The following is a 15,150-nucleotide window of genomic DNA, read 5'->3' as shown; positions in this document are numbered from 1 at the left end:
TTATCTATTATCTATCAAGTGAGGTGAGAATTGGAGGATTAGTCTCACAACTGTAAATTAAATATGAACTATAAAAATGTCACGGAATTTTCTTGATTAATCCTTAGTGGCTACAGTAAGTACTAGCATGAAAATATAATTAGCTATTATCCGAGTGCCATAGTTAGATATCGCTAATCTGTGTAGTGAAGTGGAGAATTCATGAATGGGAACATATCAATTAAATCGTGCTTGTGCTGCTTTGTTTGTTTATAGATAACGTTCGTTATAATTGTTATGACAGGGTTTTCTTAACCTTGTCCTTAAAAAAAAACAGTAGAAAGTACTTAATTTTTTTGTGCATGGTAAATAATATAAGAGAACTCAATTTTGAATTGCATGCAGCCGGATGGCTTTAAAACCAAATGCACGAAATGCTTTAAGACTATTAGAAAGCGATATGGGTCGCCTCCTCCTGAAAGTGACGACAGTGACAAAGAAATGGTAAGTGTGTATTAAAATTTGTTCTTAGATCTTTGGTTATACATGGAGTTTCTCATGTCTATGAACTATATGTTGTCTAACTACACTCTCTTCAACTCCAGTAGTTTTTAATATACAAATACCCACACTGGTGCGACTTGTTATGGCAATACATTAATTTGTCGCACTCATTATGCCAGACCGGTATAGTTGCAACAAATTGAGCATTTTATATACAAACAATTACTTAACAATCAGTTTGCATACTGAGGAATGAACTAGGAAGCAGTCTCAATTTTACGATTTGTCTGTTGTCTATATACACTGTTTTCAACTCAGTAGTTTTAATCTTATTATGTCAACACATTGGTTGTGCGCACTCAGTGTGCCAGACCGGTATACTTGCAACAAACGGCGCATACAGGTCGGACAAACGACCATTTTATGTACAAAAGATTATGTATGTTGACGCGTGAACAAGGTACAATGTACGTGACGAATTGTACGATAATGGTCGACGTGAATAAACGTTATTGCGGCAAACGATTTTTTTTCCGGTTGTATGAGCGGCAATCGTGGCCGTTACTGCGTCATGATTGATCAAAAGTATAAGCAGAAAAAAAAGAATATATATGCAATATTTAATTTAATAACACTGTTTCTTAAAATTTGACATATAAATATTTAGTATAAAAACAGTGATATTAGATTGGATAATATGGACGAAAAACAGTAATTTTTTAAAACAATTTCTTACTGGTAAGTTGTGTGGGGTGGGTGGGGGGGTAAGGGTAGTATTAATTAAAAATGTTTTTTTTACAGAAAATAATTGCTTTAGAAAAGATAATTAATTGTATTAAATATTCAACTTTTTCAGGTAACAGATAAATGACAGTAATTTGTTTATTTTTTATCATATATCTGTGCCCCCCCACCCACCCCACACTTCTATCCAGTAAGAAATTCTTCCAAAAAATCACTGTTTTTCATCCATAATATCCAATCTAGTATCACTGTTTTTGTATTAAATATTTATTAACATACATATATATAATTAATTCAAATTTAAATTAACAAACTGTGTTATTAGATTGGATATTAACGACGAAACTAACTCTTGTTCATGTGTTTTATTTTGGATAACAATGATTTTTGAAAACAATTTCTTACTGGTAAGTTGCGTGGGGTGGGTGGGGGGGCAAGGGTGTATTATAAAAAAAAAAAAACAAATTACTGTCAATTATTTTCTGCAAAAAAAACCATTTTTAATTACCACTACTGTTACCCCCCACCCACCCCACACAACTTCAATCATTGTTTCCCAAAATAATATGCATGAATAACAGCTAGTTAATATCCAATACCTATAAAACAGTTTGTTTATTTAAATTTGATATAATTATATATGTGTATATTAATAAACATTTATTACATTATAATACAAAAACAGTGCTATTAGATTGGATATTATGAATGAAAAACAGTGATTTTTCAGAAGAATTTCTTACTGGAAAGTTGTGTGGGGTGAGTGGGGGGCTAAGGGTAGTATTAATTAAAAATGGTTTTTTTTGCAGAAAATAATTCCTTTAGAAAAGAAAATTAATTGTATTAAATATTCAACTTTTTCAGATAACAGATAAATGACAGTAATTTGTTTATTTTTTATCATATAACTGTGCCCCCCCACCCTTCCCACACTTTTATTCAGTAAGAAATTCTTCCAAAAAATCACTGTTTTTCATTCATAATATCCAATCTAATAGCACTGTTTTTGTATTAATTATTTATTAATTTATATATATATAATTATATGAAATTTAAATAAACAAACTGTGTTATTAAATTGGATATTAACGACGAAACTAACTCTTGTTTATGTGTATTATTTTGGATAATAATGATTTTTGAAAAAAATTTCTTACTGGTAAGTCGTGCGGGGTGGGGGGGGGGCAAGGGTGTATTATAAAAAAAAACAAATTACTGTCAATATTCTGGAACCTGAAAAAGTTGAATATTTAATAAAATTAATTTTCTTCTCTAAAGCAATTATCTTCTGCAAAAAAAAAACATTTTTAAAAAATCATTGTTATTCAAAATAATACACATGAACAAGAGTTAGTCTCGTCGTTAATATCCAATTTAATAACACAGTTTGTTTATTTAAATTTTATATATATAATGTATATATTTTATACATATAATATATATAAATATGTATATTAATAAATATTTAATTAAAAAACAGTGATACTAGATTGGATAATATGGACAAAAAACAGTGATTTGTCAAAACAATTTCTTACTGAAGGGTTCTGTGGGGTGGGTGGGGGGGTAAGGGTTGTATTAATTAAAAATGTTTTTTTTTGCAAAAAATAATTGCTTTAGAGAAGATAATAAATTTTATTAAATATTCAACTTTTTCAGATAACAGATAAATGACAGTAATTTGTTTATTTTTTATCATACATCTGTGCCCCCCCACCCACCCAACACTTTTATCCAGTAAGAAATTCTTCCAAAAAATCACTGTTTTTCATTCATAATATCCAATCTAATAGCACTGTTTTTGTATTAAATATTTATTAATATACATATATATAATTAATTAAAATTAAATAAACAATACGTGTTATTAGATTGGATATTAACGACGAAAATAACTCTTGTTCATGTGTATTACTTTGGATAACATTGATTTTTCAAAACAATTTCTTACTGGATAAAAGTGTGGGGTGGGTGGGGGGGCAAGGGTAGTGTTAATTAAAAATGGTTTTTTTTTCAGAAAATAATTGACAGTAATTTGTTTTTTTATAATACAACCTTGCCCCCCCACCCACCCCACACAACTTATTAGTAAGAAATTGTTTTAAAAAAAATCATTGTTATCCAAAATACACATGAAGAGTTAATTTCGTCGCTAATAGCCAATCTAAAAAAACTTATTGTTTATTTAAATTTTAATTAATTATATATATGCATATTAATAAATATTTAATATAAAAACAGTGATTTTTCACAAGAATTTATTACTGAAAAGTTGTGTGGGGTGGGTGGGGGGTAATGGTATTATTAATTTGAAATGTTTTTTTTTGCAGAAAATAATTGCCTGAGAGAAATTATCTTCTCAGGCAACAGAAAGTCGGTTACAGAAAATTAACAATAATTGTTTATTTTTTATAATACACCCTTGCCCTCCCACCCACCCCACACATTTATCCAGTAAGAAATTCTTCCAAAAAAATCACTGTTTTTCATCCACAATATCCCATCTAATAGCATTGTTTTTGTATTAAATATTCATTAATATACATATATATAATTAATTAAAATTAAATAAACAATATGTGTTATTAGATTGGATATTAACGACGAAACTAACTCATGTTCATGGATTGGACGAAGAGTCTCGATTAACGGCAAGGTCACCGAATATAACCGCATTAGATTTTTTTCATATGAGGCTATTTGAAGTCCAAAGTTTATGTAAATAGACCAAATAATGTTGATGATTTAAAGCAAAGAATTCGACAGTAAATTAGACTAATCGATCCGCAAGTGAAGTTGCAGTTGTAAATGATTTTTAGGTTTTGACTGTCGTTGCTCAACGAAATTCAGAGAAAAATGCATACATTTTTTTATTAGGAAAATCTGAAATAAATTAAGGTCTTTGAATATAAAATTCCTAAACTGTACCATAAAAAAACAGATTAAAAAAAAAATAAAAACTGTTTTTAAAAACTAATTTTAGTGAGAAAACTTCAGTGTTGTTTTTTCGAGAGAAATAAAGGAAAAAATTGGAAAGACAAGTTCTTACAATTTATATATCAAAGGAGCCAAAAATGCTTTCAAGGTGAAAAAAAACCGGAAATTCCAAACAATCAAGGTGAAGTCAAGATTTCCACTGTTTAGCGGTCAAAAGTACTTTAAAATGGGTTTTTTATGAATATAACATATCACAATTTTTGTTATTTATTGTGAACATTTTGCACCATACTGTTAGACAATTTAATAATATTTAAAAAAAAAAACCACTGTTGGGCGCCAACATGCCTAGAGGCCTCGCATCAGTAAGAACATTTTTAAAATGTCTTAATTTAAATACAGAAATTGTAATTATTGAAGAAATTGAGTTGCGAACAAACTTTTGCATTAAATTATTATTATTAACCTACACGAGTTGCCTTATTTTAAATAAGAAAAGCGACAATAAACCATTATGAATAGTGTGTCTTAAATAGTGATATTACAGAAATATGTTAACCAGACACACATGCAGACATTTAAAGGCAATTTGACCTCAAGACGACGAGTATTCGAGTCTCTCTCACACCGCATTTACTTGGCATGTATGAGAATGAAATGATGCGACAAATAGTACCGAACATAACGGTTTTTCCCTAGATATGACAATAAAATACCTAAAGTAAAGTTTTTATTTAAATATATGGTCAAACCGATCTCCAGTGAACTAGTTTACGTAAAAAATCATTAATTTCAATTTTTTCCAGGCATTTAATATGCCTGGAACTTATAGAATCATATGTTTGTCATTAATAGATTATTAAATTTATTTTATCAAATTCGGAAATATTAAAAGAAGGATCCAGTTCAGAAAAACCTATTAGTTTTAATAGGATTAAGAAAAGTGGAATTTTCCTTTAAATATTAACAGAACCTAGACTAGATATTTAATCGTGCGTTATTATAAATTCCCCATTAGGAGGATTAATCTAGAGGTGCTAATAGATTCGACCTAGAAACCGCTAATCTTAACTGCCGTACAAACATGTTTGGTTTTACTTTTAGTCACATAATTAAGAGAAATATGATAAAAACGAACGTATATTATTAGTCAGTATATAAAAAAGGAACTAAAATTGATGTAAATATGGAATTATTAAGTGAAAGTCTAGCATGAATGAAAAATTATTTTTTTATTTATAACTAATAAATACATGGTCAAAGGGTCGGGTTAGGATTAAGGGAAGTATGAAGGACCTGGAAATTATAATTAATAATATTGTATAGAAGGGAAAAAACCATTATAATTACAGGAATCGAGATACCGAAAAATGTTAATTTTTTTTGTCGAAATTGGGGTCAAAATATAGCTTGTCTTATCAAATTAACACTCAATTAATAGTGACAATTTCTGCATTTTAATTAAGACACTTAAAAAATTTCTTAGTGACGGCTCTGGTAATTTTGGCGCCCAACAGTGGGTTTTTTTTAAAGGGGGTTTTTGATGTTTAATAGTATGGCATAAAATTGATCAAATATTTCTTGCAAAAAATCGTGTTTTTTATTGAAACCACCCTTAACCCCCCACCTACCCCAAACAGTTATTTCAGTGAAAAATTCGTCTGCAAAAATAGTTCAAACTTTAAAAATTTATAAGAAATTCAAATCAAGAGCGATTTACTTGAAATTTCTCTTAGTTATAAAGGCAACTATTGCTAATCGATAAGAGAAAATTGCAAGTTAATTGGTTAATAATTTTTTAAGTTATCAATTTTTTAGCAAAAACACTGAAGCATGAAGAACTTGATGTTGCAATATAAGTTCTGTTGGACTGTTTTTTGTACAAAAATTAATAATTTAAAAAATAATTGACCAATTAACTTGCAATCTTCTCTCATCGATTAGTAATGGATCTCTTTATAGTCACAAGAAGTTTGAAGTAAATTGCCCTTGAATTGAATTTGTTATGAATTTTTAAAGTTGGATGAAAATAAATGTGTTTTTGCAAAAGAATTTCTTACTAGAAAAACTGGTTGGGGTGGGTGGGGGTTAAGGGTGATTTTAATAAAAAACAGTATTTTTTGCAAAAAATAATTGACCAATTACCTCTAAACCTTCTTGCATCGATTAGCAATAGATATCTTTATAATCGCAAGAAGTTTCAAGTAAATTGCTCTTAATTTGAATTTCTTATGAATTTTTATACTAATTAAAATACTTTTTGGACTATTTTTGCAAAAATGCTGTTTTTTATTAAAATCACCATTAGCCCCCCACCCACCCCAAACAGCTTTTCCGATAAAAAATTCTTCTGCAGAAACAATTATTTTATTCCAACTTTAAAAATTCATAAAAAATTCAAATCAAGAGCTATTTACTTGAAATTTCTCCTAATTATAAAGACAACTATTTCTAATCGATGAGAGAAGGTTATAAGTTAATTGGTCAATTATTTTTTAAGTTATCAATTTTTGTACAAAAAACAGTCGTAATAGAACGTATATTGCAACATCAAGCCTTTTCATGCATCAGTGTTTTTGCTAAAAAAATTATAACTTAAAAAATAATAGACCAATTAACTTGCAATTTTCTTGTATTGATTAGCAATTGATCTCTTTATAATCACAAAAAGTGTCAAGTCAATTGCTCTTGATTTGAATTTTCTATGAATTTTTAAAGTTGGATTAAAATAATTCTTTGCAGAAAAATTTCTTACTGGTAAGCTGTGTGGGGTGGGTGGGGGGGGGCAAGGGTGTTTTTAAAGAAAAATGGGATATTTGCAAAATATAATATAATAAAAACAGCATTTTTGCAAAAATAGTCCAAAAAGTATTTTAATCCAGGTATAAAAATTCATAAGAAATTCAAATTAAGAGCAATTTACTTAAAACTTCCGATGATTATAAAGATATTTATTTCTAATTGATGCAAGAAGGTTTAGAGGTAGTTGGTCAATTATTTTTTGCAAACATCCCATTTTTCTTTAACAACACCCTTGCCCCCCCCACCCACCCCACACAGCTTACCAGTAAGAAATTTTTCTGCAAAAAATTATTTTAATTAAACTTTAAAAATTCATAGGAAATTTAAATCAAGAGCTATTTACTTGAAATTTCTCCTAATTATAAAGACAACTATTGCTAATCGATGAGAGAAGGTTATAAGTCAGTTGGTCAATTATTTTTTAAGTTATCAATTTTTGTACAAAAAACAGTCGCACCAGAACTCATATTGCAACATCAAGCATTTTCATGCATCAGTATTTTTGCTAAAAAATTTATAACTTAAATAATAATAGACCAGTTAACTTGCAATTTTCTTGCATTGATTAGCAATTGATCTCTTTATAATCACAAAAAGTTTCAAGTCAATTGCTCTTGATTTGAATTTTCTATGCATTTTTAAAGTTGGATTAAAATAATTATTTGCAGAAGAATTTCTTACTGGTAAGCTGTGTGGGGTGGGTGGGGGGGCAAGGGTGTTTTTAAAGAAAAATGGGATATTTGCAAAATATAATATAATAAAAACAGCATTTTTGCAAAAATAGTCCAAAAAGTATTTTAATCCAGGTATAAAAATTCATAAGAAATTCAAATTAAGAGCAATTTACTTAAAACTTCCGATGATTATAAAGATATTTATTTCTAATTGATGCAAGAAGGTTTGGAGGTAGTTGGTCAATTATTTTTTTGCAAACATCCCATTTTTCTTTAACAACACCTTTGATCCCCCACCCACCCCACACAGCTTACCAGTAAGAAATTTTCTGCAAAAAATTATTTTAATTAAACTTTAAAAATTCATAGGAAATTCAAATCAAGAGCAATTTACTTGAATTTTCTCTTAATTATACAGACAACTATTGCTAATAGATGAGAGAAGGTTATAAGTTAATTGGTCAATTATTTTTTAAGTTATCAATTTTTGTACAAAAAACAAGTCGTAACAGAACTTATATTGCAACATCAAGCATTTTCATGCATCAGTGTTTTTGCTAAAAATTTTATAACTTAAAAAATAATGGACCAATTAACTTGAAATTTTCTTGCATTGATTAGCAATTGATCTCTTTATAATCACAAAAAGTTTCAAGTCAATTGCTCTTGATTTGAATTTCTTATGAATGTTTGAAGTTGGATTAAAATAATTTTTTGCAGAAAAATTTCTTACTGGTAAGCTCTGTGGGGTGGGTGGAGGGGCAAGGGTGTTTTTAAAGAAAAATGGGATGTTTGCAAAAAATAATTGACCACTTACCTCTAAACCTTCTTGCATCAATTAGAAATAAATATCTTTATAATCATCAGAAGTTTCAAGTAAATTGCTCTTAATTTGAATTTCTTAAGAATTTTTATACCTGGATTAAAATACTTTTTGGACTATTTTGCAAAAATGCTGTATTTTATTAAAATCATCCGTAGCCCCCCACCCACCCCAACCAGTTTTTCCGGTAAAAAATTCTTCTGCAGACAATTATTTTCAGCCAACTTTACAAATTCATAAAAAATTCAAATCAAGAACAATTTACTTGAATTTTCTCTTAATTATAAAGCCATCTATTGCTAATCGATGAGAGAAGGTTATAAGTCAGTTGGTCAATTATTTTTTAAGTTATCAATTTTTGTACAAAAAACAGTTGCAACAGAACTTTTATTGCAACATCAAGTTTTTTATGCATCAGTGTTTTTGCTAAAAAATTCATAACTTAAACAATAATAGACCAGTTAACTTGCAATTTTCTTGCATTGATTAGCAATTGATCTCTTTATAATCACAAAAAGTTTCAAGTCAATTGCTCTTGATTTGATTTTTTTATGAATTTTTAAAGTTGAATTAAAATAATTTTTTGCAGAAAAATTTCTTACTGGTAAGCTGTGTGGGGTGGGTGGGGGGGCAAGGGTGTTTTTAAAGAAAAATGGGATGTTTGCAAAAAATAATTGACCAATTACCTCTAAACCTTCTTGCATCAATCAGAAATAAATATCTTTATAATCATCAGAAGTTTTAAGTAAATTGCTCTTAATTTGAATTTCTTATGAATTTTTATACTTGGATTAAAATACTTTTTGGACTATTTTGCAAAAATGCTGTTTTTTATTAAAATCACCCGTAGCCCCCCACCCACCCCAACCAGTTTTTCCGGTAAAAAATTCTTCTGCAGACAATTATTTTCAGCCAACTTTAAAAATTCATAAGAAATTCAAATCAAGAGCAATTTACTTGAAACTTCGTGTAGCCATAAAAAGATCCATTGCTAATCGATGAAAGAAAATTGCAAGTAAATTGGTCCATTATCTTGTAAGTTATAAATTTTTTAGTAAGAACACTGATGCATCAAAAACTTGATGTGATAAATTCTGTTGGACTGCTTTTGATAAAAAATTTGTAACTTGAAAAATATTTGACCAATTTACTTGTAACCTTCTTGCATCGATTAGCAATAAATCTCTTTATATTCACAAGAAGTTTCAAGTAAATTTCTCTTGATTTGATTTTTTTATGAATTTTTAAAGTTCGAATAAAATAATTTTTTGTAGGAAAATTTCTTACTGGTAAGGTGTGTGGGGTGGGTGGGGGGGGCAAGGGTGTTTTTAAAGAAAAATCGTATTTTTGCAAAAAAAAATGACCAATTACCTCTAAACCTTCTTGCATCGATTAGCAATACATATCTGTATAATCACAAGAAGTTTCAAGTAAATTGCTCTTAATTTAGATTTTTTATGAATTTTTATACCTGGATTAAAATATTTTTTTGGACTATTTTTGCAAAAATGCTGTTATTTAATAAAATCACCCGTAGCCCCCCACCCACTTCAACCAGTTTTTCCGGTAAAAAATTCTTCTGCAGAAACAATTATTTTCAACCAACTTTAAAAATTCATAAAAAATTCAAATCAAGAGCAATTTACTTGAAACTTCTTGTGAGTATAAAGAGATCCATTGCTAATCAATGAGAGAAGATTGCAAGTTAATTGGTCAATTATTTTTCAAGTTATAAATTTTTTAGATGTATAAACTACTAGTTTTCCACATATCGAACTTTGCAATAGCTCGGACATCATTATCCAAAAATCGATTCTGCGCAAAGAAACAAACACTAGAATTAGTCCCTTGCCTTGTCCAATTAACTCACTCACTCCTCAACTCACCACTCACACTCTTGATTCTTCCACGCACAGGTCATGGCCCAAGATGTCAAGAAGGAGAACCCCCTGCAATTCAAATTCCGCGCCAAATTCTACCCGGAAGACGTGGCGGAAGAACTGATCCAGGACATCACCCTGCGACTCTTCTACCTCCAAGTGAAAAACGCCATTTTATCCGACGAGATCTACTGCCCACCAGAAACTTCGGTACTTTTGGCCTCTTATGCCGTCCAAGCCAGACATGGGGACTATCAAAAGAGTCTGCATAATCCAGGGTTCTTGTCCAGCGACCGACTTCTGCCACAAAGGTAAGAAGGTGTGTCTGTGATAGGTGCAACTAGGGTCTGATCGGTCATTGTGATATAATAGAGTAATGGATCAGCATAAAATGTCAAAAGAAGAGTGGGAGAACAGCATAATGACTTGGTGGAAGGAGCACAGGGGGATGCTAAGGGAGGACGCCATGATGGAGTATCTAAAAATCGCGCAGGACCTGGAGATGTACGGGGTGAACTACTTCGAGATACGTAACAAGAAGGGGACGGATCTGTACTTGGGGGTGGACGCTTTGGGGTTGAACATCTACGAAAAAGACGATCAGTAGGTTTTTGCAATCGAGTGTCTTTTGGGTTCGGGTACTGATTGGGACGTCACTGTTTTAGGTTGACCCCCAAGATCGGGTTCCCTTGGTCCGAGATCCGGAATATTTCGTTCAACGATCGCAAGTTCATCATCAAACCGATCGACAAGAAGGCTCCGGATTTTGTGTTTTTCGCACCGAGGGTCCGGATCAATAAGAGGATTTTGGCCCTGTGTATGGGCAATCACGAGTTGTATATGAGGAGAAGAAAACCGGATACTATTGGTGAGTTGTCTAGTTTTTATATAATATGCAGTAAAAATTAATTTTTTAGCATTTTTACAACTGATTAATAATTAAAAGAATGATGTAGTATAGATATGGACCAATTAAAGTACAAATATATATCATTATGAATTAATTTTATAATAAAAATTGACACAGACTAAACAATGCAGAATTCATTTTGTTATTAAAGGGATTTGAATGGGATTTTGTATAGACGTTTAGAAAAGACCCAAGATTAATTTAAAGCAAAAATGTTGAAAATCGGATCATTAGAACGGGAGTTATGGACCAGAGAACCCCTAAACAATTTTTCCAGTTTTGCTTTATTGGGATGTCACTAAAATTTAAATAAAAAAATTATTTTCACAGGGATTTGAATGGAATTTTGTAGAGATGTTTAGAAATGTCCCTGAATTAATTTAAAGTATAAATCATGCAAATCGGATCATTAGAACGCGAGTTATAGGCCAGAGAACCCAAAACAATTTTTCCAGTTTTGCTTTATTGGGACGTCATTTACTAAAATTTGCATAAAAAAATTATTTTCACAGGGATTTGAATGGAATTTTGTAGAGATGTTTAGAAAAGTCCCAGGATTAATTTAAAGCAAAAATAATAAAAATCGGAGCACTAGAACCTGTGTTAAAGACCAGAGAACTTAAAACAATTTTTTCAGTTATGCTTTATTGGGATGTCACTTACGAACATTTGAATAACAAATTCGTTATTACAGGGATTTAAATGAAATTTCATAGAGTTGTTAAGGAAAGTTCCTGAATTAATTTAAAACATAAATCATAGAAATCGGATCATTAGAACATGAGTTATAGGCCAGAGAACTCAAAACAATTTTTCTAGTTTTGCTTTATTGGGATGCCACTTACTAAAATTTAAATAAAAAAATTATTTTCACAGGGATTTGAATGGAATTTTGTAGAGACGTTTAGAAAAGTCCCAGGATTAATTTAAAACATAAATCATAAAAACCGGAGCACTAGAACCTGTGTTATAGACCAGAGAACTCAAAACAATTTTTTCAGTTATGCTTTATTGGGACGTCACTTACAAACATTTGAATAAAAAATTCATTATTACAGGGATTTGAATGAAATTTCACAGAGTTGTTAAGGAACGTTCCTGAATTAATCTAAAGCATAAATCATGAAAATCGGATCATTAGAACGCAAGTTATAGGCCAGAGAACCCAAAACAATTTTTTCAGTTTTGCTTTATTGGGACGTTATTTACTAAAATTTGAATAAAAAATTAATTATTACAGGGATTTAAGTGAAATTTGATAGAGATGTTAAGGGAAGTTCCTGAATTAATTTAAAACATAAATCATAGAAATCGGAGCACTCGAACGCAAGTTATAGGCCAGAGAACCCAAAACAATTTTTTCAGTTTTGCTTTATTGCGATGCCACTTACTAAAATTTAAATAAAAAAATTATTTTCACAGGGATTTGAATGGAATTTTGTAGAGATGTTTAGAAATGTCCCTGAATTAATTTAAAGTATAAATCATGCAAATCGGATCATTAGAACGCAAGTTATAGGCCAGAGAACCCAAAACAATTTTTCCAGTTTTGCTTTATTGGGACGTCACTTACAAACATTTGAATAAAAAATTCGTTATTACAGGGATTTAAGTGAAATTTGATAGAGATGTTAAGGGAAGTTCCTGAATTAATTTAAAGCAGAAATCATAGAAATCGGAACACTAGAACGCAAGTTATAGGCCAGAGAACCCAAAACAATTTTTTCAGTTTTGCTTTATTGGGATGCCACTTACTAAAATTTAAATAAAAAAATTATTTTCACAGGGATTTGAATGGAATTTTGTAGAGATGTTTAGAAATGTCCCTGAATTAATTTAAAGTATAAATCATGCAAATCGAAGCACTAGAACGCGAATTATAGGCCAGAGAACCTAAAACAACTTTTCCAATTTTGCTTTATTGGTACGTCACTTACTAAAATTTGAATAAAAAATTACTTACTACAGGGATTTGAATGAAATTTCATAGAGTTGTTACGGAAAGTTCCTGAATTAATTTAAAGTATAAATCTTGAAAATCGGATTATTAGAACGCAAGTTATAGGCCAGAACCCAAAACAATTTTTTCAGTTTTGCTTTATTGGGACGTCACTTACAAACATTTGAATAAAAATTTCGTTATTACAGGGATTTAAGTGAAATTTGATAGAGATGTTAAGGGAAGTTCCTGAATTAATTTAAAGCAGAAATCATAGAAATCGGAACACTAGAACGCAAGTTATAGGCCAGAGAACCCAAAACAATTTTTTCAGTTTTGCTTTATTGGGACGTCACTTACTAAAATTTGAATAAAAAATTAATTATTATAGGGATTTGAATGGAATTTTGTAGAGACGTTTAGAAAAGTCCTAGGATTAATTTAAAACATAAATCATAAAAATCGGAGCCCTAGAACGCGAGTTATACGCCAGAGAACCCAAAACAATTTTTTCAGTTTTGCTTTATTGGGACGTTATTTACTAAAATTTGAATAAAAAATTAATTATTACAGGGATTTGAATGAAATTTGATAGAGTTGTTAAGGAATGTTCCTGAATTAATCTAAAGCATAAATCATGAAAATCGGATCATTAGAACGCAAGTTATAGGCCAGAGAACCCAAAACAATTTTTTCAGTTTTGTTTAATGGGACGTCACTTACTAAAATTTAAATAAAAAATTAACTATTACAGGGATTCAAATGGAATTTTGTAGAGATGTTTAGAAATGTCCCTGAATTAATTTAAAGTATAAATCATGCAAATCGAGGCACTAGAACGCAAGTTATAGACCAGAGAGCCCAAAACAAATTTTTTCAGTTTTGCTTTATTGGGATGTCACTTACTAAAATTTGAATAAAAAATTTACTATTACAGGGATTTGAATGGAATTTTGTAGAGATGTTTAGAAATGTCCCTGAATTAATTTAAAGTATAAATCATGCAAATCGAAGCAGTAGAACGCGAGTTATAGGCCAGAGAACCCAAAACATTTTTTCCAATTTTGCTTTATTGGGACGTCACTTACAAACATTTGAATAAAAAATTCGTTATTACAGGGATTTGAATGAAATTTCATAGAGTTGTTAAGGAACGTTCCTGAATTAATCTAAAGCATAAATCATGAAAATCGGATCATTAGAACGCAAGTTATAGGCCAGAGAACCCAAAACAATTTTTTCAGTTATGTTTTATTGGGACGTCACTTACTAAAATTTGAATAAAAAAATCGTTATTACAGGGATTTAAGTGAAATTTAATAGAGATCTTAAGGGAAGTTCCTGAATTAATTTAAAACATAAATCATAGAAATCGGAGCACTAGAACGCAAGTTATAGGCCAGAGAACCCAAAACAATTTTTTCAGATTTGCTTTATTGGGACGTCACTTACTAAAATTTGAATAAAAAATTAATTATTACAGGGATTTGAATGGAATTTTGTAGAGATGTTCAGAAAAGTCCCTGAATTAATTTAAAGTATAAATCATGCAAATCGGTGCGCTAGAACCTACGTTATAGACCAGAGAACCTAAAACAATTTTTTATATATTGAATTAATTAATAATTATTATTTTTTTAAATTTTGTGACCTATTTGAAGTTTTCCTATTGGGTTTAGATCAGGTGACTGTGACGTCCATCAAACAATTTTTTTGTGAGTGATCATGAATAGATTCATCATGAATTTCTTTTGGTGTTTTTCTACAAGTATGTGCTCTGCACAAATTATTATACTACAAAATACATATAAATGTAATTAATTTTATAACAAAAAATCGAATCGGTGACGTGAGACGCAATCAATCGAATTTCTTAGTTATTGAACTTTTAAGTGGAAAAATTAACATTTAACCCAAACCTAGATGCAAAACTTACACAACCACACAACCTTGAATTT

General features: G+C 30.1%; 1 protein-coding gene across 3 annotated transcripts in view; it reads left to right on the top strand.

Annotated features, from left to right (window-relative positions):
- The window catches only part of LOC126747897 (moesin/ezrin/radixin homolog 1), an 86,138-nt gene that overhangs the window by 31,101 nt on the left and 39,887 nt on the right, over positions 1–15,150 (top strand). For all 3 annotated transcript variants that reach the window (XR_007664456.1, XM_050456867.1, XM_050456866.1), the window contains 3 exons: positions 10,380–10,654; positions 10,716–10,946; positions 11,009–11,211. Coding sequence is in view for 2 of the 3 variants with exons in the window: in XM_050456867.1 (XP_050312824.1) it covers positions 10,380–10,654; positions 10,716–10,946; positions 11,009–11,211 (709 nt within the window). In the remaining variant the exon portion in view is untranslated. The remainder of the gene's footprint in view (positions 1–10,379; positions 10,655–10,715; positions 10,947–11,008; positions 11,212–15,150) is intronic.

This window comes from Anthonomus grandis, chromosome 20, assembly GCF_022605725.1.
Source record: "Anthonomus grandis grandis chromosome 20, icAntGran1.3, whole genome shotgun sequence".
In the NCBI taxonomy this organism is placed as follows: Eukaryota; Metazoa; Arthropoda; class Insecta; order Coleoptera; family Curculionidae; genus Anthonomus; species Anthonomus grandis.
This window is presented reverse-complemented; position numbering and strand designations above follow the sequence as displayed.